General features: G+C 39.8%; 1 protein-coding gene across 5 annotated transcripts in view; it reads left to right on the top strand.

Moving 5' to 3' along the window:
- The window catches only part of SIDT1 (SID1 transmembrane family member 1), a 95,100-nt gene that overhangs the window by 45,572 nt on the left and 24,180 nt on the right, over positions 1-25,348 (top strand). For 2 of the 5 annotated variants that reach the window (XM_054480697.2, XM_054480698.2), the window contains exons 5-12: positions 2,416-2,517; positions 3,171-3,254; positions 5,262-5,349; positions 6,543-6,614; positions 7,009-7,102; positions 14,784-14,827; positions 23,318-23,389; positions 24,736-24,881. In XM_054480697.2, the coding sequence (XP_054336672.1) occupies positions 2,416-2,517; positions 3,171-3,254; positions 5,262-5,349; positions 6,543-6,614; positions 7,009-7,102; positions 14,784-14,827; positions 23,318-23,389; positions 24,736-24,881 (702 nt within the window). Of the gene's footprint in view, positions 1-2,415; positions 2,518-3,170; positions 3,255-5,200; positions 5,350-6,542; positions 6,615-7,008; positions 7,103-14,783; positions 14,828-23,317; positions 23,390-24,735; positions 24,882-25,348 lie in introns of those variants that run through there. The other 3 variants (XM_054480701.1, XM_054480699.2, XM_054480700.1) reach the window with 3 other exon arrangements.

Raw genomic sequence — 25,348 nt, forward strand, 5'->3', positions numbered from 1 at the left:
ACGATGGCTCACGCCTATAATCCCAGCACTTTGGGAGGCCGAGGCAGGAGGATCACGAGGTCAGGAGATCGAGACCATCCTGGCTGACACGGTGAAACCCCGTCTCTACTAAAAAAATACAAAAAATTACCTGGGCATGGTGGCGGGCGCCTGTAGTCCCAGCTACTCGGGAGGCTGAGGCAGGAGAATGGCGTGAACCCGGGAGGCGGAGCTTGCAGTGAGCCAAGATTGCGCCACTGCACTCCAGCCTGGGCGACAGAGCGAGACTCCATCTCAAAAAAAAAAAAAAGAAGAGGAATAACTTTCACTCTAACTACAGGAACAGTATAGTCTAACAGTCCTGTACAGAGCTATAATAAATATGGTATACTGATCAGGTGTGGTGGCTTGCACCCGTAATCCCAACACTTTGGGAGGCTGAGGCAGAAGTATTGCTTGAGGCCAAAAGTTCAAGACCAGCCTGGGCAACATAGCAAGACCCTGTCTCTACAAAAACTTTAAAAAAAAATTAGCCGGGTATGGTAGCTTGCATCTGTAGTTTTGACTTCTCAGGAGGCTGAGGCAGAAGGATCACTTGAGTCCAGGAGGTCAAGACTACAGTGATACATGATTGTGCCATTGCACCCTAGCCTGGGTGACAGCGTGAGACCCTATCTCTGAAAAAAAATGTTAAATAATTTGTATCTAAACCCCAAAATGGAGTAAAATATACTTAGAACAAACTAATAAAACAAAACAAGTTACTTGATATCTATGAAAGGCTTACTTTACTCTTAACTAGTCTCATTTTCACCTATATTTTGTATCCTCTTTGATTACAGGAAATATTTTCTTTTTCTATAAACTCACCCAAACGGTTGCACATTCTCAGATAACCTGTGTCAATCATTTTTTGCCTCTATTTCAGGAGTTAGAAGCAGGTTGCAGAAACTGGGGAGGTAGCCAGGACCCAGATAGTGATTTTTCAGCCTAAATTCCAGCCACTGCTTTCGGTATTTGTCATTCGCTTCTTTCTGGTAAAGGTAGATCGTCAGGCAGGGGTCAAAAACATTTATTTGGGGTTTATAGTAATTTGCAGATAAAGTTGTTAATACTTTCAGTGGGTGTTTACTGCTTGCACAAAACCAATTACTATCATATATGGGAACATATATGAGGCTCATTATTGCCAACAGTAATCATAGTAATGCTCTTGAGTTACATAGTATGGGTTTCCTGGGAAACAACAACACTCTTGGGAATTCCAGGCTCCTCATCTTTTGAAGAGCCCTGTATTATATGTATTTGAGTCAAGCTCCAAAATTAAGTGGGTTCTTGGGGGTATTGCCATCTGTTATAAGGTGTGAATTGACTTCCAACTGCATCATTAATGACACTCTTTAATTCTGAGATAATTTTTCCCCATCAGAAAGCTTTGGATTATTAAAAAGGATTCCATTTTTATTGTCCTGGTACTCAAAATAGGATTAGGAAAAAAGATGTTGAAATACAAAGTTAAGTTTTAACTTGTTTTGCCTCTCTGTACATGATAGATTTATTAGAGTCTTCATTGGGAGCCCGTTTCGGTTGCTTTTCTCAAAACCTTAATCCCAGGCTTAACATAGCTTCTCAACCAGTTATCGTATTTTATAATTATTTGGCAGAATTCCCCTTTCTTCATCATTAAGAACAAGTTTACAACTTAGAGTTAATACATTTTTCCAGTGGATTCATAATCTACATGGGTAAATAGTACAACCTCTTTCGATTAAAAATGTTTCCTAATTCTGGAGTTACTTGAAAAACACTTTTAAAAGATACCTCAGCCTGCTGACAATTGTGAACGTATTTCTGGGGACTCCACATGGGGCTTGGTCTTTGAATCTTTGTATGTTCTCAGTATATTCCAGCCAGCAACAAGTTTCTTGATAAAAAGGGCAAGGGGAGGATGAGTCTAGTGGTTATTCTTGCCTATGGGAAGGTGGTTAAAATTATTGAGGAACAGGCTTATCTTTTTTTCAATATGGAGTTTTCACATGTCACATTGACCACACAGAAAGAAGTGAATCTTATCACGTTATATCTCACTTATCCTTAAATCCTTAATTCAAAGGGGGCAGGATGCTTCTCAAACAGGAAACAAACTAAAGTATAGCAAAGTTTAGTTGAGAAATAAATGACTATTTCTTTTACCCTAGAAAAAGAAATAGCAACGTTGCATAAAATGGCTGTTTTGTCTTATTTACTGCTATATTCTTAATGCCTGGCACAGAGCCCTGCACAGATTTAGTTGCTCAATATGTATGAGATGAAGAGCTAACCGAATTCATTAATGGAGATTCACTGAGATTTAAATATAAACTTTGTGCCTAACAGTAGAGGAAACAATCCCATTCATGTAAGTATAAATCATGTCTTTCTTTTTCTTATTCTCAGTATTTTCTATACAAGTTTCCCAAAGACGTGGACTCAGTTATCATTAAAGTGGTGTCTGAAATGGCTTATCCATGTTCTGTTGTCTCAGTCCAGAATATCATGGTGAGTGCTGGTAACTTGCCAACCTTCTACTGTAGAGCATTATATTATTCCAGAATAAATGAAAGAGAAGGGTGGAAGCATGCCATCCTCTTACTGTGTATCTCCCTTCCAAAACTACTAAACAATACACACAGTATCTGTGAGCACGAGTGGGCAGACTGTGTTTGCAGACACTAATCTGGAGAGGTAAAGAATAGTTAACTCTTCACCAAAATCAACAAAGCAAAGAAGGAAAGGAGGGAGGAAGCGGGGAAGGATTGTAACAAAGCACCAGGAAGACCAAGTTGTGGGCTCCAAGAGAAAACTAAAATCGAACCCTACCATTTGTTCTGTTTTTAAATTTTTATTGTAACATTGGGTTCTTTCTGTCTCCTGAGGTGTTAATGAAAATTGAAAAAAGTGTTATACACTTTAAGACAATATTTTTATAGTTCTCTTCAATATAACGTGACTTTGACTTTAGAGGACGAGGCCCCAAGTCTTAGGAAGACTGTGTCATGACTGTTCAAGGGGGGAAACTTTGCCTAGTTTCTGGTTAATAAGGATCCCCTGCTCTGTGATCCAAGCAGAAAGATGCTGACGGGACCTATGTGTGGCATGACATTGCGTGACATTATGGATGCTTTCCTTTTTATTCCTCATGCATGCTGCAGTGCCCGGTGTATGATCTCGACCACAATGTGGAATTTAATGGTGTCTATCAGTCCATGACCAAGAAAGCTGCCATCACACTACAGGTGAGACATTGCTTCTGTGGGCATTACTGCCAATGGTAATGCTCAATAGAGAGTCAGTGTACTGACTGGGCCAGCATCCAAAAGGGATGGCCATCCATGATGTGCCTAGGATCTCCTTCCTTTCTGATTGGTTTAAAAACTAATATGTCTGGCCGGGCGCAGTGGCTCACACCTGTAATCCCAGCACTTTGGGAGGCTGAGGCAGGTGGATCACCTAAGGTCAGGAGTTCGAGACCAGCCTGGCCAATGTGGCAAAACCCTGTCTCTACTAAAAATACAAAAATTAGCTGGGCTTGGTGGTGCACACCTGTAATCCCAGCTACTCAGGAGGCTGAGGCAGGAGAATTGCTTGAACCCAAGAGGCAGGGGTTGAAGTGAGCCAAGATCACACCACTGCACTCCAGCCTGAGCAACAAGAGTAAAACTCCATCTCAAAACAAACAAACAAACAAATATGGCTATGTCTGAAATCAAAGCCTGGGTGATGGTAGACAATGCTACTCTACCAGGTGCCTCTTTCCCCTTGACAATTATTAGGAGCCCATGAGGCAATGGGACATGTATCTGACAGATTGCTCAGAGAGGTAGGGCCAGAATATTTCAGTCTACTCATAGGGGGTGCCAATTTAGGGTGAAGTTTGTCAGATCCATTTAAAGCAATTAAACATATTCTAATAATGTATACCAGTAATGGTAAGCAAATGAGGTCTTCAATTCTGAACAGAATGGACAGATTCAAAAGAATTTGGACAGTATTTGTACAGCAGCTTATCTTATGATATTTGTAATTATTATTTCAATCATAATTTTATAACAAAAATGTATACATATCATGTAAGCATATTTTCAAGGAGATTCTGTCCCTGCTTTGGGGGAGGTACTTACTTAAAGAACCTGCAGCATGATCTGTTCCCTAGGGTAAGATGATACTGTTTACTGAATAATAAGGCAAGAATGAAGAGAAGTTAATTATAATTTAGGTATGAGACCTAAATTTTCTGTCAGGCTTTAATTTTCAAGGGCTTCAGATTTGATATCCCAAATATCTGCTCTTGTTTTTTAGTATTTCTTTCTGTCTTGGCATCCCACATTATGTGGTCCCAAATAAAAAAGAACGGAAAAATAACTATAGTAGGGAACTTCAAATTGTATTTCAACCAGGACACTAAATTAATAAAGGGCAAGCATATCAGTACCTCTCTTCCCTGGATGTGTTTGGCAATAAATTGTTACTTCTCTTTTGGGGCCTAATCTTTTGGGCAGAGGTTGCCGTGAGCCGAGATTACGCCACTACACTCCAGGCTGGGCGACAAGAGCGAAACTCCTTCTCAAAAAACAAACAAACAAACAAACAAAACGATTTATGGCTATGCCTGAAATAAAAAAATAAATAAATAAGCCATTTTCTCAGTGGGCTGAACATGACACCAGAAGTTTGGGGTTGATTTTTTTTTTTAAGTCTGGGTTATAGAACTCTAATGGACCTTAAAGTTCATCTTGTCAACCGCACTGCATTCATGGATGAGGAAATGGGCACACAGAGAAACATACTTACAGTAACTTAAAGCCAAGATGATAACTGAGTCCCTTGCCTCCCTAACCTAAATTATTTATTTAACTGCTGAGTGTGTCCGTTTTAGAAAAGTGATTTATCATTAGATTCTAAAATAAAAACTTAACATGTAAGCATTGGTTATTAAACATAGGCTATTCACATATTATTTATATGGTGCTTATTACAGTTCTAAGCTCTCAAATAGGCACAAAATTGATTGAAATCAGAAATGTATATCTATTTACCTTAATTTCTTGGATGTAACAGTTGTCTTAGAGTGGATAATCTGGAGTAAATCATGGGTATGTGAAAGTCCTTTCCAAGGAGTTAGAGGGCAGGGGTGAACTTTATTTTTCTTCTCTTTCCTCTTTCTTTCTGCCCCTACCCCCAGGGACTTTCTCCCTTCTAGCTCTTTCTTACCGCCTATCATAAGGTTGTTATGTCTTATGCAGAAGAAGGATTTTCCAGGCGAGCAGTTCTTCGTGGTATTTGTGATAAAGCCTGAAGATTATGCCTGTGGAGGATCTTTCTTCATACAGGGTAAGAGCTAGTGAGGAACACTTGGCTGCTTAGCAAAACCTGAAGAAAGGGAGTGAAAGGGAAGCTGAAACCTCCTTTCTAGTTCCCACTAAGCAAGGGTTGGTTCCATCATCATGATGGGAAAGGCATCTGAGACATACTTGAGAAAAAAAACAAAAGATAGAAAGTAACAGATCTGAAGGTATTATACTACAAAATGTCATTTAGTCCATTTCATCTTTTTGAAGCATTGTATTCCCTCAGACCATGGAAGATAAGTTCACTCGGTTGGCCCTTTACTCAACAAATATTTGCTACCATGAAGTAATGATCTTACACAGCAATCAAAGTCCATTTCCTAAGATGGGGTGGTAGCCGGTGGCCATGGAGCTACTTAATTTATCAGTAGTCATCATCTCCACAATGATGGACAAGAAAAATTCAGCATTCTGCATCTCAGTTGCCAAAATTATACCTTGAAAAATAGTAAGAAAGCCAACTGCAACAACTTATCCCAATAATAAGGGGTTATGGGAGCTCTTAGGCATAGTACAAATAGTTGTGGTTAACTACCCAGTAGCTATCTTAAGGGCAGAATAGGCTGATGATTGAAAACGTAGACCACTAGTCAGTGATTAGCCACATGTGACCAACACAAAGTGTGTTTACTGTTGAGTGTAACATCATTTCCTTGGTATTAATGTTTAGGTGAAATTTCTCCTAGTGTGTTCTTTAACCTCTTACTTACACGGCTCCAAAATTTTGCCAATGTCAAATATTCCTTGGTAAACTACAAGCCCTTTCATGACTATATAAGAGGAAAAAAATTGCACTGGCTAGAAACATACAAACCAAAGGAAGAGGTAACTTCTATTTTCACAGCTGTTTTCTTCACATGTCTGTGGATATCAGGGGAAGGGTCCACCCCTCTTCATTGGAGAAGGGAGGTTGCAATCTTATTTGCATCTGTTAGTGCTACCAAAATGCACACAAGCAAAGGCCAAATTGAGAATCTAACGTTAGTCTCCTTAACCAAAAGGGATTTCAGATGGTTTGAAGGTTTGGGGGTTAGATATTCCTCCAATTCTTGCTAAAATAAGATTCAGCGACCAGAGTTAATTCTGGACATTTTTTGAACAACTTCAGACAAGAGAACCAAAAAATCATTATCTGATTCATTGTGCTTTGTTCTTTCTTTATTTTTTTTAAACCAGAAAAGGAAAACCAGACCTGGAATCTACAGCGGAAAAAGAACCTTGAAGTGACCATTGTCCCTTCCATTAAAGGTCAGTGTTGATTCCAAAATGCATTGGAGAGATTCCTGTATTGGCAAATCAGTCATATAATTTGATATTACTGTCATCCTTCCAGAGAGATTTGTCATAAGAAAACCAAAGTATATTTACCTTAGAAATAGAAAAGGGAATCAGAGCATTTTGTTAAATCCCTCCTAAAAAGAAAGGGACCCTTCCCAGCTTCTACTGGGAAGTCATCACTGTGAAAGGTAGCTACTGTGGATAATGTCTGGGGACCTCCAGTAGCAGTTTTGCTATGAACAAAAGTTTCTTAGGACTTAATAATCGATATGATGGAGGGGGTCCCTTTAAGCTGTCCTGTGTCAGACAGAGTTTTCTTTTCTGCAGTTTTCTTCTCTGACCAAAGTTGTTTCTCTCCCTTCAGAATCTGTTTATGTGAAATCCAGTCTTTTCAGTGTCTTCATCTTCCTGTCCTTCTACTTGGGATGCCTGCTTGTTGGGTTTGTTCATTATCTGAGGTAGGTCAATCATTTCTAGAAATGTTAATCCCCTGTGCCTGTCTCTGTAACGCTTGGAGCACAGACTTGACAGCCATATTGACTGGCTTCAAATCTCCCTCAGCCACTAGCAATGTGACCTTGGATACCTTGTAACCTTGGAGATGTTGCTTAACTCTCTGTGCTTCAGTTTCCTCATCCATGAAGTGAGATAATAATTTACCCCACAAAAAGTACAACTGCAGCATTTATATCAATAACACACACATAATAGGTACCGGTAGAGTGTCAGTTATTTTCATAGTTAATTAAAACTCAACAAAAAGGCATCATGTATATTTTTTAGACCAGAAAATACTCACTGTAGATGGTCAGTTTTTCCTAACATGGAGATTTAGAAACAGCTTTAAACAGTCTATCAAAAAGTAAATGTAATGCCTAAAATAAATCTTCAGGTGCAACAAAGAGCAGGAGTAATGTTCTTTGATACAACATTACCAAGTGTTTTCCTTCTGTTGTAGCATCAATTTTCCAGTAAAATGTCCCTTGGTGGGGGAAAGGAGGTAATTGTGCTGTAATTTGACCAAGGAAATTTCCCTTGCCAAGAGTTTGGAGCCCCTAATGACACAGGGCTTTCCTTCCCTCTCTCAGCGGGGTTGAACCTTGAGAATTCCATTCTTTGTGGCACTCTCTGTGAAACAACTACAAAAGAATGGCAGGAGATTTACTATAAACAAATGTTCTCTCTCTTCTTGAACATGTAAAGAAAACAAAGCCAGCATTGAGTTTTGAGACTATTTGCAAAATGAACTCCATCCACGGAAAGACTTTATGGCTACCTCAGTGATACAACTACATATCTTAAGAATATGGGTCTATTTCCGATTCAAAAAATAACTGCTTCGATGAGCTGTATGAAACTTTTGAGTTCAGATATTGCCTTCAAAAACAGTAGATGACTGCTGGCCAAATCGGGGACAATTTGAACACCAAAATTATTAAGAATAATGAATTATAGACCATTGGAAAAAATAGAAATGTATGAGTCCCTGTTGATAAAGGAAGGAAGGGCCTAAACACCTGTGGATACACATTCAGCGATTCAACAAATTTATGAAAACAGCTACCCATTCGGGAAAGGAGCCATTAGCAGATACTGATAATAGAAGGGAGAAAGAACTCTTGACCACAGCAAAATGCCAAAAGCTGGCTGGTAAATATGAAGGAGTGCTGGAGTTGGAAAATCATCATTTTGCAAACATCATGTTAAAGACTAGATTTGCTTAAGAATCATTGATGAATGCCAAATCTAGGGTGCAGAAATCTGATGAGAATGAAGATGTGTGCATGGCCTTAAACTCTATCCTCACAAATAGCTTAGTTGTTAAAGTGGAAAAAATAGTAGATATACAGTAAGAAATCAAACATATTGACCGGGTGATCAAAATTAATATCACCAAGGAGGAGATGGACATTGTGTGCCTCCAGATGTGACACTCTGAGAAAGTGACCCAATGTCACTTTTGCAGCATTCCAGAAATGCATATTTGGAATCTAATCATGTGGAAAATTAGACAACCTCCAATGGTAAACATTCTATTAAAATGTGTCATAAAAGACAAAGAAAAGTTATAAAAGTACTCCAGATTGAAGGAGACTAAAGATATGTTACAACTAAAGACAATACCTGATCTCAATCAGGATCTTACATTACACTAGCAGAAAAATATACAATAAAGGACATTATTGAGTCCATTGACAAAACTGGAATACAGATAGTAGACTAGATAAGAATATCACATCAATGTTAAATTTGCTGAATTTGATAACTGTATTGTGGTTATGTAAGAGAATATTGTTTTGAAATGTTTAGGAATAAAAGTTCAGGTCTTGGTTGTATGCAAGTTACTTTCAAATGGTCCAGAAAAAAAAGTGTGTATGTATGTGTGTGTGTATCTTGATACATATATATCATATATGTTACATCTTTATGGAAAGAGTGAGAATGATAAAAGCAAATGAGGTAATAAGCTAACAATTGTTTGAATCTATTTAAAGGGTATATTGGTATTCTGTGTTCCTATTCTTGCAACTTCTCTATAAATCTGAAATTATTTTCAAATACAAGTTAAAAACAAAAACCCAGGCTACAGGTGAAAATTATACCTGGAAAGTATACATTAACTGATTAGCAGCTCAATTAGTTTATCAAATCAGAGTTACTAATATTTAGCAGGTGCCTGCTGTGTGCCAGGCACTGTGTTCTAATTAACTTCTTCTTGATGTTTGCTTACAAACTCCTTTTAGTGTCATACTCTTCCATTCACTAAAAGAAAACAGCATACGATACATTTGAAAGAAAGCATGGTTCCATTTGCCTTTCATGGCAAGCGCTGTAAGTAGATTATCTCATCTGATGCCTCTCAACAGTGGGTACTGTTATTATCACCAAGTGACAGTTAAGGAAATTGAAGCACAGAGGGATTAAGCAATTTTACCAAGAATTCACAGCCAGTAAATGAAGGAGCTAGGATTTGAACTCAGGCAGTCTGGATCCAGAGCCTTAGGCCTAAAGCAGGCTGATCAAAATGGGTCTAGAGTGGTCAGGCCCTATGAGAGATGACAGTGCTGACCAAGAATGCCAGACCAAAAGCCTGGCACCCCAGCAAGGATCTAAGTTGAAAAAGGGTCCAAAACACTTCCAGTTTTGCCTTGGATGAGTTCCAATATCATGGAAAGAAGTTCCTCTGTTATGCCTCTCATAGGAAGACTGTCTCTAATCCTGATGTTTTCGATTTTAGAAAACAGGAGTGTTCCTCTTTAGTTAGCTAGTATGCATAATTAACATACAAACAGACAAGTTAAGCTAATAGCTGGTTATCAATTGCTCTAAAGTTGTTATTTAGCCAACTAAGCCAAGCACAGTTTTTCTAAGCTGTGGTATAAGGCTCTGTGGAAACTTCTAGCCACAGATTATTTTGCTACAGTCAAATGCACAGCATAGATTTCTCCAAATATAGACAAAGTGGAAATAGAAATCTGGAGATGTAAGAACTATTTGGCATTCAAATAGAAGAACAGACTGAGGGAAAAAATGCTAATAGGAGAACTTTTACTTCATTAACTAAGCAAAATAACCAAATTTTCTGTAAAACCATATGAAGCTAGTCATCTCAGCATAATGCCAGTTACTTGATGAGTCCCTTAAACCCTATTACGAGTACCTATGGGGTTTGTAGTACATGCTATGAGATCAGGATAAAAAACATTGATCAGAGACATGGCCCCTGCCATCAGGGAGGTAAGAATCCAAAGTGTCTTCCTATTGTATTAGCCTGAAATTAAACACTATTCCCTTCCCATCCTCCAGCCTCAGTCCATTCAACATGTGTTTATGAAGCCCCCCACGATAAATGTGCAGGCCCTGGGCCAAGCACTCCATACTTGTTCTCTTATTTGTTCTTCACAATCACATTGCCAGACATTGAATCCAAACTGCCCAATCCAGAATACTCATCCTTCCCTTTGATTCTTGTATTCATTATCTATTACCACAATAATGCTACATTAAAAAAAAAAACAAAAAAAAAACTTCAGTGGCACACAGCAATACATGTTTAAGTTTGCTCACAAATCTATGGGTCAGCTGGATAGTTCCGCTAATCTGGGCTGGACTGAGTGATCCCAGGAGGGTGTGGTCCACTGACAGATCAACTAAAAGCTAGCTCTTCTGGGCTGGCCTCAGCTGCACTTGTCTGTCATCCTGAAGCAGGCTAGCTGGGGCTTATTTGTTTCCAAGAGAAACAGCAGAAGAGTGCAAGGCCTCCTGAAGATGCAGATTCAGAATTAGCACAATGTTACTTCCGTCTCATTCAATTGGCCAAAATAAGTCGTGAGGGTAGTCTAGATTCAAGAAATGAAGAGGTAGACTCTACCTTTTGGTTGAAGGAGCTGGATATAAGGTGATGTGCAGCCATTTTGCAATCAGTCTAGTACAGCCCTCATTTGCTATTTTTTCCTTTATTCACTAGATACCACCTGCCTTATCCTAGCTTTGTAAATCATTTAACTCCTCTAATGAAAAATTTTGTCAGTTCCAAAATCTAGTGCAAACTTGGGTAAAGCCTGTGAATACAAATACATAATCAAAACATATCATCTTCTATGAGTACATACAATTGCTTTCCAGTCTATTGTTAACTAAAATTGTTAAAAAGGAACTTCACCACAGCCTCATTTGCCAGCTATGAGAGTCAGGCCAAATCACAACTTCTCTCCCTTTTTTTTTTGAGACAGTCTCTCGCCCTGTCACCAGGCTGGAATGCAGTGGCACGATCTCAGCTCACTGCAACCTCTGTCTCCTGGGTTCAAGCAATTCTCCTGTCGCAGCCTCCCCAGTAGCTGGAACTACAGGCACGTGCCACCACGTCTGGCTAATTTTTGTATTTTTAGTAGAGACAGGGTTTCACCATATTGGTCATACTGGTCTTGAATTCCTGACCTCAGGTGATCCACCCACCTTGGCCTCTGAAAGTGCTGGGATTACAGGCGTGAGCCGCTGCGCCTGGTCAACTTTTCTCCTTAATGATATGTGTCATTAATTCAATAAATATTTAGTGATCGTCTTCTATGTGCCAGCTGTATCCTACAAGTTGGAGATATATTATAGTGAATAAAACAGTATAGATCCCTGCTGTGATAGAGCTTACACTTTAGAGGGAAGAAATATACAAGCAAGTAAGCAATTAATAAAGAAAATCATTCCAGTTACTGACAGAAAAAACACAGTGGTAGCTTTAGATTAGATTTGACTGGCAGGGAAGGCCTCTCATAACCAAGACCTGAATGGCAAGAAGGAGCCAGCCATGTAAGGATCTGGGGATAGAATGACTCAGGCAGAGAATAAAAGTCAAGGCCCTCTGCCATTCAGGAGTTTGGTGTGTCTAGGAACAAAACAGCTATGAAGAGAAGTTCTTCCACCAAACATACCAAAATCAGGATATGCAACTTCTAGAGTTCCCATCTGGAAGTAATAAGAGAATATGAAAACATGTGCACTTCTGGTCCCCAACTTTCCTCTCACACCCCTCCAACCTCATTTTGAGAGAATAATTCACATTTTAATTTCTGAAGGACATTCCCAAATGATATAGTTTGTTTGTTAATAATGACTTTATTGAGATACAATTCATAGACCATAAAATTCGCCCCTTTAAAGTATACAATTCTGTGATTTTTAGTATATTCACAGTTGCATAACCATCACTACGATCTAATTCAGAATATTTTCATCATTCCAAAAAGAAACTTCGAGTTTAACAAGATTGCATGAGATCAATATACAAAAAATCATTTTTATTTCTCTACACTAGCAATGAGCAATCCAAAAATAAAATTAAGAAAACATTTCTATTTACAAAAGCACAAAAAATAATAAAATATTTTGGAGTAAATTTAACAAATTAAATGTAAGATTTGTACATTGAAAACTGCAAAACATCATTGAAATAAATTAAAGGAGACGTAAATGAAAAGACATTCCATGTGCGTGGATTGGAAGATTTAATATTGTTAAGATAATGCAGTAGATAGAATAATGGTCCCCAAAAGAAGTCTATGTCTAATCTCTAGAACCTGTGAATATGTTACTTTACATGGCAAAAGGAACTGGTAGATGTGATAAAGTTATGAAGATTATCTTGGATTATCTACACGGACCTAATGTAATCACAAGAATCCTTATGAAGGAGACAAAAAGGTCAAAGGCAGAGGAAGGAAATGCGACAAAAGAAGCAGAGGTTGGAATGATACACTTTGCAGATGGAGGAAGGGGCCGTGAGTCAGGAAATGCAGGCTGCCTCTAGAAGCTTCAAAGACAAGAAAATGAATACTCCCCTGGAGCCTCCAGAAGTACAGCCCTGCTGACACCTTTATTTTAGCCATATAAGGCATATTTTTGTATTCTGACTCCTAGAACTGTAAGATAATAAACTTGTATTGTTTTAAACACTCAGTCTGTGAGTTTGCTACAGCAGCAGTAGGAAACTAATATACATGACAATACTCCCCAAATTAATCTACAAATTCAACACAATCCCTTGCAAAGTCCCAGCTGGCTTTTTTACAGAAATTGACAAACTGATCCTAAAATTCATATGAAAATGAAAGGGAGAAGCCAAAACAATCCTGAAAAAAAAGAAGAAAGTTGAAGGATTTGCACTTTCTGATATCAAACTTATTACAAAGTTGCAGTCATCAAGACTCTGGTACTGACATAAAGAAAGACATATGGGAGGCTGAGGCAGGAGAATGGGGTGAACCCGGGAGGTGGAGCTTGCAGTGAGCCAAGATTACACCACTGCACTCCAGCCTGGGCGACAGAGTGAGACTCTGGGGATGAAAGACTGTTCTTGCTATGCGGCCACTGTGGAAAAGAGTTTGGAAAAAAAGTTAAACATAGAGTTATCTCATGCTCAACAATTCCACTCCTAGCTATATACCCAAGATAATTGAAAACATATGTCCACACAAAAATTTGCACACAAATATTCATAACAGTGTTACTCATGATAGCCAAAATGTGAAAACAACCAAAATATCCATTAAGTGCAAGCATGTCAATGAAATGTGGTCTATCCATACAATGGAATATTATTCAGCCGTAAAAAAACTGAACTACTGACACACACTACAGCACGGATGAACCTTGAAAACATCACACTAAGTGAAAGAAACTAGACACAAAAGTTTGCATATAATATGATTCATTTTTAATGAAATGTCTAAAATAGGCAAACTTATAGAGACAGAAAGTAGATTACTGTTTTCCAGGGAATGGGGAGTGGGGAATGGGGAGTGACTGGTCATGGGTTTGAGATTTCTTCTGGGGATGATGAAAATATTCTAGAATTCGATAGTGGTGGGAGCTGTACAACTTTGTGAATGTATTTGATTGGTGTGAAAGTAATTGCGGTTTTGCCATTATTTTTGAAGGCAAAAACCACAATTACTTTCACACCAATCTAATATTAAAACTCACTAAATTATGCACTTTAAAGGGTGAATTTTATGGTATGTGAATTACATCTGAAAACTGATGAATGAATAAATGATGTATATGCCTGAGAATGAAATTGCTGGGATATGTGGTAACTCTTTAGTATTTGAGAAACTGACAGACTTTTCCAAAGTGACTGCACCATTTTACATTCCCACCAGCAATGTATGAGTTCCAATTTCTCCATATCCAAAGACATGTGTTTTGTTGTTGTTGTTGTTTGTTTTGTTTTTCTTTTTTTTTTTTTTTTTTTGAGACGGAGTCTTGCTCTGTCACCCAATGCAGTGGCGTGATCTCAGCTCACGGCAGCCTCCGCCTCCTGGGTTCAAGCGATTCTCCTGCCTCAGCCTCCCAAGTAGCTGGGACTACAGGCACCCGCCATCACGCCCGGCTAATTTTTGTATTTTTAGTAGAGACGGGGTTTCACCATATTGGCCAGGCTGGTCTTGAACTCCTGACTTTGTGATCCGTCTGCCTTGGCCTCCCAAAGTGCTGGGATTACAGGCGTGTGCCACTGCGCCTGGCCCCAAAGACATGTTTTGAAGAGATCCTAGTAGACAAATCCGCAACAAAATCTATAAGGAACAAATGTAAAATGCTGAGGTTTTCACTGTCTTAGGAGCATGTGTATGTGCTTGTTTGCAGGTTTCAGAGAAAATCCATTGATGGAAGCTTTGGGTCCAATGATGGTAAGAGCATTGCTTGGTTTCAATTCAAAACGATGTCACATAGTGTGGCAACATCCCATTTCATGCTTCTTTTACCTCTCTGCCTTTTGCAATTTACAAACCCTCCCTTGATTCCTATCCCACAGAGTAATGTAGCCTGCAGTTGGAAAGCAGAGCTAGTGAAAACCAGTTCTATAGTTCAAGGGGTCCCAAGCCCTAGGCCATGGACTGGTACTGGTCCGTGGCCTGTTAGGAGCTGGGCTGCACAGCAGGAGGTGAGCGGCAGGTGAGCAAGCATTACCACCTGAGCTCCACCTCCTCTCAGATCAGTGGCAGCATTAGATTCTCATAGGACTGTAAATCCTATTGTGAACTGTGCACGCGAGGGATCTGGGTTGCATGCTCCTTACGAGAATCTAATGCCATAACCCATCCCCACACCCGTCTGTGCAAAAATTGTCTTTCATGAAACCAGTCCCTAAATGTTGGAGCCAAAAATGTTGGAGACTGCTGCTGTAGTTGATAATTATTGAGACGTGGAGCTCACACTAAAAACCTTTACTAGGAGTGTCCCTTGTAATCACAGATCATTGGTTAGCCATTCATCTTTTTTAAAAGTCTCACCTTTTCTAGAACATAATTGTTCATACCTGTCCTATCCCAAAGCTGATTTGTGAACAACAGTGAGAATGTATTGTGCCAACTCTAATACAGAGTTTACTTTTCCCAAACTGAGATGGAGGCTTTTTTAAGTGTCTATGAAACTGAAATACTTGACACTAGCAAGTATAATAAAGAGTATAATAACTTGGGGGAATCCAGAGTAATTGACTATCCAGCGATTGTACTATACCTTTTCCTCCACTCTGAGAGTTTGAACAAAGGAATTCAATGACTTGATCTTTTTAACAAACTTAAAAATTTAAATGTCCTCATTTGTGAAAAACCTGAACTCAGTTCTCATAAGTTATTTGGCATAGAGCAAGAATTTGGTTAAAAAGGAATATGAAGTGGAACTTGGTTTTAAGTCATACATAGCAGATGTTTAGGTGTGTGTTTTCCACACTTAAATGAAGCCACAGAATCTTAGAAAGACTCAAACTCACCCCCTACCCCACTCCGGCAGGATCATTGCTCCCTTTGCTGGAGAATTTGCTTTTTTTTTTTAATGTTTGTCTTCCTTAATATCAGCATGCCTGTTTTTCCAGCCACCCAAGCACTTTGTTTTATAAACATTCAGCTGTCAATATAAAAGACTGTAAAAGAACACCTGCTCTCATGGCTTTAAAATGCTAAATGCTCCTCTCCCTTTTAGTCATCAAATGTTTAAATGAATTTGTCTGCTCTCTGGATCTCATCTTTTTCCTACAGTGCCTCCAAGTTTTGTGATTAGTTTAGGCCTAGTTGAACTTAGGCCTACATCCAATCGGTTGAATCCCATTGGGTAGCCTCTGAATGGATAGTCTGTTATTTTTTATTGTATGAGTGAAGTCATTTTATTATAATGATATTTATTAAAGGAATTCTGCATTCAGAAGGGTCTGTTGAACACTGAAGCATAAGTGGACAAAGCTGGGACTTGAGCCAGGTCATTGTCCAGGTTCAGGGAGGCTCTGAAAATTAGCTAAGAGCTGGAGGTACCCTTCTGACGGTAAGCGGAAACAAATGAGTGACCAAAAAGAGTAAAGATGCGTCACTGAGATTCATGTGGCTGTAAGTAACAACAGCAACAAGAAAAAAAAAATCTCAAACATGCTTAATCAAGAAAGAGAGTCCTAGCTCTGGAAGTAGAGCCAAAAGATGTACTTCAGGATTGATGAGTCCAGTGGCTCTGGTCCATTTCCCTGCCATTCCCTTGGCTTCAATTTACTCCCAGGGCTGGCAGTGAGATGGGTCAAGGCTCACACCTTCACCTGACAGCACCAGAGGGAAGGACTTTTCAGAAGCCCTCAGCAACTTCTTGTCTTTCATTGGCCTAGAGTGAATCATACACTTATTGTTAAACCAGTCACTGCAAAGAACAGATTTACCTACACATCAGACAAACCTACTTTTAGAATTAATATTAGGTCCTCTTCTCTAAGACCAGAGTTTCTCAAACTCAATATTATTGACATTATGGGCCAGATAATTCTTTGTTGTTGGGGGCTATTCTGTATCTTATAGGATGTTTAATAGCATCCTTCACTTCCATGCACTAGATTCTAGGAGTTGCCCCTCCTTGGGACAACTAAAAATGCCTCCAGGCTTGGCGCAGTGGCTCATGCCTCTAATCCCAGCATTTGGGGACGCCAAGGTGGGAGGATTGTTTGGGCCTAGGAGTTCGAGACCAGCCTGGGCAACACAGTAAGACTTTGTCTCTATAAAAGCAAAAAATAAACAAAATTAGGTGGGCATAGTGGTGTGCACCTATGCTCCAGTTACTTCGGAGGCTGCTGTGGGAGGATCGCTTGAGCCCAGGATGTTGGGGCTGCAGTGAACTGAGATCGCACCACTGCACTCCAACTTAGGTGGCAGAGCAAGACCGTGTCTAAAAAAAAAAAAAAAAAAGCCTCCAGACATTGCCAAATGTCTTTTTGGGGGCAAAACTCTTTCCCCACATCCCCCTGTTTGAGAACCATGGACCTAAACACATGAGGACACCTAAATAAGACACCAGTTTAGGTAGGAAGTAGGGAATAGGAATATTCACCACTAAAGTCTTGAAATAGGAAGAAAATAAGAAACCTTTGTAATGTAGAGAGGCCACAGGGAATGATGGCATCACCCCCAATATCATGACCACTGGTGATCTAGATGTAGATGCTTAAACCAAGAGCAGAAGACAAGCGCTGCCCAAGGGAAGAACCAGTGACTTTTTTAGGCATCTCAAACAGAGCATCGAGAAACCAATCAGGAGCAAGAGACAGAGGCAAGTAAGGACCATATCCGGAAGCTAATGAGAGACATTCAGGGAAGAAACAAGGATACAGAAATGTCTTTCTCTCCCAAGGCCAGGATCAGCATGACCATGGGGCACAGGAAGTTCAATGGAGCTCAGAGTTACAGGAAATGCCTTGGGTGCTTATGTCCAGAGAAAATGCTAGAAGCAGCTTCTTAAAGGGGAAGAGGATCCCACTAGACTTAATACGGTCTCTGCCCACATCATTGTGGAGCTAGATATCTGTGGAACTTATCCAGCATTAGGCTTTCACCTTAGACGTGACTGAAGTGGAAGAACTGGAATCAGGTCCCTACAGGTTGCCAAATTGGTGGCAGCTCTGTTGGAGTTAGGAAGGATGCACTCAGAAAATCTGTGGGCTACTCTGCATTTGTTTTTCTTTGATATGCCTGAAGTGATTTAATTAAGCTGTATGTGAAAATCTTAATGTTAGCTCCAAGTATACTAAAAAGCAAAAAAAAAAAGTATTTCATACTTCATGGGATGAAGAAGATTAGACCCTGGAGCCTGGGTGAGATGGAAATAGTGTTGGCAAAGAGCTGCTCCAGGGGACTTGAAGGGACTTATTTATTGTACTATGAATGACGGGACCCTGCATTGTCTAATCATCCTTAATACCAAAGACAGGGCATCTGTGAGAATCTGAGAGGTACTAAGAAAGGCTCTGCGCTCTAAAAACTTTTCCTCCACTGGCTTTATCAGAGAGAAACCCCACATTTCACATCATTGTTAAACAGCCTCTACAGAAATTCAGTTACCAGCTGAGAAAAATAATGAAGCCTCCCCAGCAGGCCTCTGGGACCCCTTGAGCTGCCACCAGGAACTAGGGTACAACAGAAGAGGAGGTTACTTTCTCAAGTGCAAGAGCTTGGCAAGCCTAATCGGTTGTAGATTTAAGAACCAAATGGCCAACCCAATCCTTCCCTGGATACAGCCATTACTGAACCAGCCTCTTAGCCAAGAGCAAGATCTGGTGGAGATAAGACAAGGAGAGTGTTGAATTTGGAGGACTCAAGGAACACAGGCTATTCAGTGACAAAGGGTCTCAAATTTTAGTCCTAGATCTCTACTCTTCTTTTTCTAGTTTTCTTGTCCAGCTTTTACTTCTAGAGGAATTTTACTTTTACATCCATCTGCAAAGATGATGGTTTTCTTCATTTTTTCTTCAACTATTGAAACAAAACATGACACTAAGTTGGGATAGGTAGGCAATTGGTATAAAAATAAAATTTTGGCCAGGCACGGTGGCTCACACCTGTAATCCCAACACTTTGGGAGGCCGAGGCGGGTGGATTGCCTGCAGTCAGCAGATTGAGACCATCCTGGCCAACATTGTGAAACCCTGTCTCTACTAAAATACAAAATATTAGCCGCACATGGTGGCGTGTACTTGTAGTCCCAGCTACTCAGGAGGCTGAGGCAGGGGAATCGCTTGAACCCGGGAGGCAGAGGTTGCAATGAGCCGAGATCGTGCCACTGCACTCCAGCCTGGCGACAGCACGAGACTCCATCTCAAAAAAAAAAAAAAAAAATCATGCTAGGTAGTTCCCATCATTTCTGACTCCCTCTTCAGCTTCCAACCTGCTGAGTCTTCAGAGACAGAATGGGACAAGGCAACTGTAAATATGAAGTCCCTGAAAGACGCAAACATGCTCAAAATGAAATGAAATTTTTCTCCTCACATAGGGCATTTAACATAAAAAGCAAGCGTGCAAGCATATCCTGTTCTATGTCAGTGAAGTAGACAGATGCAGGGGGCTCAAGCTCTGAGAAACACATATCAAAACAAGTTTCCTCATTAAGATGAGATCATTCACAATCGTATGTGTCTGCTATTTCCAGCCAGAACATCTTGGTCTGTCTTATAAGCTGATATTTTGTGTTGAATTCTGCTTTCTATGTACTATACAGTTAAATATAGATATGGCTTGCCTTCCCAGACCATACTTGACGTTTAGAAGGAAATGCCTTGGTTTTTGCATTCTTAAAAGGCTTTAGACGTAAGCAAAATGAAAAGAATACTGTTATCCCATGTTGGCCAATCTCATATTTAATTGGTGCATATAAAAGTCCACAGAGTGAAAACATTTTTGCATGCTGGTAATGGTATTGCACATGAAAATCTTGGTGCTCTTATCTGTCACAGAACTCATGATGTTGCAGCTGCCTCAAAATGAACAGAGCCAGCAACATCAAAACCAGATTATGCTCAGTGATGAGCCAGAGCAGAAAACAGAAATCAGTGATTCCTTAAAGTCTGAACAGACCTACACAGCTGGCTTTGTCTTTTTAGTGAAGTTGTCACCTAACAAAACAGTGATTGTTTTTGTTTGTTCACTTGCTTTGATTTTAGTTTTTGGTTTTTGTTTTTCTTTTGATTACACACACAGACAGAGAACATTGGCTCCCACGAACAATTTCGACCTCCTGCTACCACTGAACTCCAGCATTTTCTTACACAAACTTCAACTTCCCATATCAGAGGACTTCTAGTGACACCAAAATGCACTATGTGCATGTAACATCAAAACATCATGTTGTACATCTTAATATATACAATTAAAAAATCTTTTTTTATAAAAACAAATAAGTTTTCACTGAGACCAATTCAAGGAATCACTATCCATCCACTATCTGAGTGACTGGGCAAATTACTTAATCTCTCAGCATCTCCCTTTTATCATCTTTAAAACATATGGTAATATTGTATGGTAAAATATATGATAATATTCTCAGCATTTTGTGATTTTAGTGTCATTCTTCATTTACTATTTGCACATTTAATAATTTTCAAAATTACATTTCAAATAAGGGACATAGGTTAGTGACTTAAAATAAGGAGCTTGGACCAGGCATGGTGGCTCACACCTGTAATCCCAGCACTTTGGGAGGCCAAGGCTGGAGGATTGCTTGAGTCAAGGAGTTGGAGGCCAGCCTGGTCAACCTAGGGAGATTCTATCTCTACAAATAATTTTTGAAAAAGTAGCCAGGTGTGGTGGCATGACCCTGTGGTCACAGCTACTCAAGAGGCTGAGGCAGGAGGATCGCCTGAACCTGGTGGTTGAGGCTACAGTGCGCCATGATTGTGCCACCGCACTCCAGTCTGGGCAACAGAGTGAGACCCAGTCTCAAGAAATAAATAAATAAAATAAAATAGGGAGCTTGAAAAGAGAAAAATGTGAAAGATACTGAGGGGAATGTGAAAGACCTACAACATCATCCAGGAATAAGAGCAACCCAGGGGTTCCATGAGACTCCCTGCAATGAACTAAACAGAAAGAAGATGCAGCATGACCCACACCAATGGGTAATCATTGGCAGGCAGCAGCTGCCAATCTAAAAAGCAAAAGCTGTGCTTTTTTAAAATGTGAGTTTATTACAGTGGAGATGCAAATGAGCCTCAACCTCTTTGTCTCTTTAGAAAGGTATTCTTGAGCACTATATGAAAGTAACATATTTACTACCAGTTGTTCTTGTTTGAAGGAAAATTCCTGTCTTTTCAGTTAAAAAGATAAGTTTTGTCTAACACAACAGAAGGTTAGTCAGCCTTTAAGCAGGATATGCTGCCATTTGCAACAACATGCCTTCCATGTTGTTGTATTCCAAGTGGAATACACCAGACACAGAAAGAAAAGTACTGCATGGTTTCTCTTATATGTGGAATCTTTTAAAAAGTAAAATACATAGAAATAAAGAGTAGAACAGTGGATATCAGGGACAGGGAGTAGGAGGAAATTAGGAGCTGTAAGTCAAAAGGTACAAATCTGCAGGCAGGTAGGATGAATAAGTCTAGTATACAGTAGGAAGAATATATATAGTTAATAATATTGCATTCTATATTGAAAATTTGTGAAGAGAGTAGATTTTAGGTGCTCTTATAACAACAAAAAAGAGGGAACTATGGAAAGTGATGGATATGTTAATTTGCTTAGCTATAGCAATCATTTCACTATGTGCACGTAATATCAAAACATCATGTTGTACATCTTAATATATACAACTAGAAATCATGTTTTAGGCCAAGCATGGTGGCTCACGCCTGTAATCCCAGCACTTTGGGAGGCCAAGGCAAGCCGATCACTTGAGGTGAGGAGTTCAAGACCAGCCTGGCCAACATGGTGAAACCCTGTCTCTATTAAAAATACAAAAATTAGCCAGGTGTGGTGATGTGCACCTGTAGTCCCAGCTACTCAGGAGGCCGAGGCAGAAGAATCACTTGAACCCGGGAGGTGGAGGTTGCAGTGAGCCGAGATCGTACTACTGCACTCCAGCCTGGGTGGCAAAGTGAGACCCTGTCCCAAGAAATAATAATAATTTTTTATAAAAAGAGAATAAGTTTTCACCGAGACCAATACAATGAAATGCTATCCATCCACTCTCAGAGTGACTAGGCAAATTACATGATCTCTCAGCATCTCCCTTTTATCATCTTTAAAATGGTGATAATAATATTATCAACCTCCTAGGGTTGTTGAAAATTTGAAAGAGTAAATTCCTGGAAAGAATTTAAAAGACTCTCCTACACAGTAAGTCTGCAATAAACATCAGTCAGTAGTAATAGAGGTAGTACTGGTAGCAGCAGCAGTAGCAGCTGCAGCAGCAAAGCTCTGTGCTGTAACTATGGCCAAATCTGTTCTAAGTCAAAAAGAGTCAGGCAAATTGCACACAACATCTTCACATGGCACTGTTACTGTGCTCAAAAGATTTGATCTCTCATACTTAACAGTCTGAAGGTAACCTGTTTCTTTGACTTGAAGTTGGATGAAAAGCATAGATGGTATTGATGACGTGTTACATACTTATGGGTTAGCCCAAGAAAGGCCAGGGAACACCTAATTTCTCTAAATAAGAAGAAATTTATGAGGGGATCTCCAAGCCTAGTAACAGTGCCAGGGAGCATGCATTCTGAGGGCCAAAGTCTGCATTTTGAAGGCCAAGATCTGTGTGCCCTGGGAACAGCTTAGGCTGCCAAAAATGCTGCATTAGCCAGAAGCCTTGCTGTCCAGCTGAGCCAACTCTTGGCTACACCATCAAAGAAGAAAAGAAATTGGATCTCCAAGGCCATTGCATTAGTCCTTATAATTAAAGTTGAAGTCCAAAACCTGGCTAAAGGTTTTGAGTTTACACTTTCATTATTTTTCTTTATGGGGGAAATTAATGGACACATAAAAAATTTAAAACATGCTAAAAACCTACAAAGTTGGCTTACAAAACTGAATATTTTTATTGTCCACCAATGGAAATGATGGCTGTGTTTCAGTAGAACTTATACATAAATACTGAAATTTGAATTTCATATAATTTTTACCTGTCATGAAACATTATTCTTCTTTGGAATTTTTCCCCAATCATTTAAAGGTTTAAAAACCAATCTTAGTTGAAGAGCCATACAGAAACAGGTGGCAGGCTAGATTTGGCGGATGGGTCATAGTTTTGGTGACTCCTGTATTAGTGTAAAAAGAAAATCAAACTTAAAATAATGTGTCCTGATGATTCAAGCTACTTAGAATAGTGTTGTTTTGTTTTAGCAACTGGACATAAAGTGTTTGCCTCTTCCCTTTTTTTAACAGGCTCTGGAAATATGGTGGCATCTCATCCCATTGCTGCCAGCACACCCGAAGGGAGCAATTATGGGACAATAGGTATGTCCTACCAGGTCTGTTCATGAAAGTGTTTCCTAATTCTCCAGAGAATATGATAGAAAGGCATTCCAGCCACTAATAACTGGGAATGTGGGCAAAGCGGTTATCCTATGAGATTGTCTTTTATTTGTAAGGTGAGTTGCTTGGAGATTTGGAAGCTTCCTCCCAGTTCTAACTTTCTCCAGTTCTGTTGTTCTGTTTCTTGGATCTGCTAGCCCCACTTGGGCAGAATTCCTTCAATGGTTGCCATCTAATACTAAGGCCCCCTAGGGACTTTTTTCATATCCAGCCTGGGTTTAGGGCATGAAAAGTGTGTCCCAGGGAGCCTGACATCAATTGACCAGTTGTTTCATTCTCAGGTTTCAGTGGAGTAAGGGGCGATCAGAAGACTGAGGCAGTGCTGCAGGTGAACATGGCTGTAGCCTACCAATCCTTCATTTTGGCTGATTTCATAATTGAACCTGCTCACTGCCACCCAGTCGTTCACATGGCAAACCCCAGTGTTCCTTAAGTGGGCCGAAAAGAATGGAATCCTAGACCTGTCTTGTTAGAGTAGAAGCACATCGAGCTGCCTGCCCTTCCATATTGCTTGTGGACCTATGAATGGTGCTCTTTAAAATGTCAGTGTAGAGGGACTGGGAATCCTGTATTCCTGCCCTATCATTCTGTAACTTTGAGAAGCATGTGGGCTCAGTGCAGACTACTTATTTTTAGTTCTGTAAGAACAGGATTTTTAAAAAACCATCTGAACAGAAGAAATAAAGCGGAAGGTAAGCTCAGCTCATGTGCTCAGCAAGCTGCATAAATCTCCATCTGCTCTGGGAAACATTCATGGGAACAGAAGGATTCTTCTTCCTGAGAATGTTGTTTTCATTATATAATCATAGATACAGCATGTGGGTGATTTCTGTGTACAAATACTTTACCCATGAGAAATGTATAGCTGTTAGATATGTGTGGGCTCACACATATATGCAGTAGACGCTATACATAGCGATGTGCATGTGTATTTGTATATATTTATGTTTATATTTTAACATATGAAACATGAAATATAAGTACAATATTATTTTTGTATCCAAATAGTTAACAGAGCAGATGCCCTTAGATTCTAATATGTGTTCAGTCCTGAAGATAGCCAAGTTAAATATAAAAATAGGAGAAGAGGAAAAATAAAAGTCCATTGAGAAGGAATAGAGAGAAAGAACAGGTCTTGTGAATGAGGAGTTCATTTGGATCAACACAGTATTTCCTAGAATGAGTCTACACTGTGCTTTTTGCAGAGACGAATGGGCTCCGTAGGCTCGCCACGGCTTTTGATGGCAGATGAGTTGTCTCTGTTTCAGATGAATCAAGCTCCAGTCCCGGAAGGCAGATGTCCTCCCCCGATGGTGGGCCACCGGGCCAGTCAGACACAGACAGCTCCGTGGAGGAGAGCGACTTCGACACCATGCCAGACATTGAGAGTGATAAAAACATCATTCGGACCAAGGTACCCACTCTGCCTCACCGTACTCTTTGAGAGGGCAGAAAGTTTGGCAGTAGAATAAACTTCAGCAATATCTCAGTTTCCTTTATTTTGTTTCCTTCAGGGAAAGCCAAATTTCCCAGAAGACTTAAATCAAATATACCTACAGACTAAAAGCAACACTGTTAATTCACACTTTTTTTTCTCGCGAAAGAAAGTGAGCACATTAAAGAGCACAGAGTATTAAAACACTCTTAAGGTCTGAAGTGGCTGACTGTGGACAATAAAGGAGGAAGGGATCCAACCAGATGGAAGAAAAGATTCATTTGAGGGGTGTACTGGGGAAAGCTCCCCAGTTCTGTGCATATCATCTTTCAGAAGGAAAGCTCATTTGTTTCTGGCTTGTAATTATTATTTTGTGTCATATCCAGCAAAAGATATGAAGGGGAAATGCACAGTTTCAGCCCTATGTAGTTCAAGAACCGCACAGT

This window comes from Pongo pygmaeus, chromosome 2, assembly GCF_028885625.2.
Source record: "Pongo pygmaeus isolate AG05252 chromosome 2, NHGRI_mPonPyg2-v2.0_pri, whole genome shotgun sequence".
Lineage (NCBI taxonomy): Eukaryota > Metazoa > Chordata > Mammalia > Primates > Hominidae > Pongo > Pongo pygmaeus.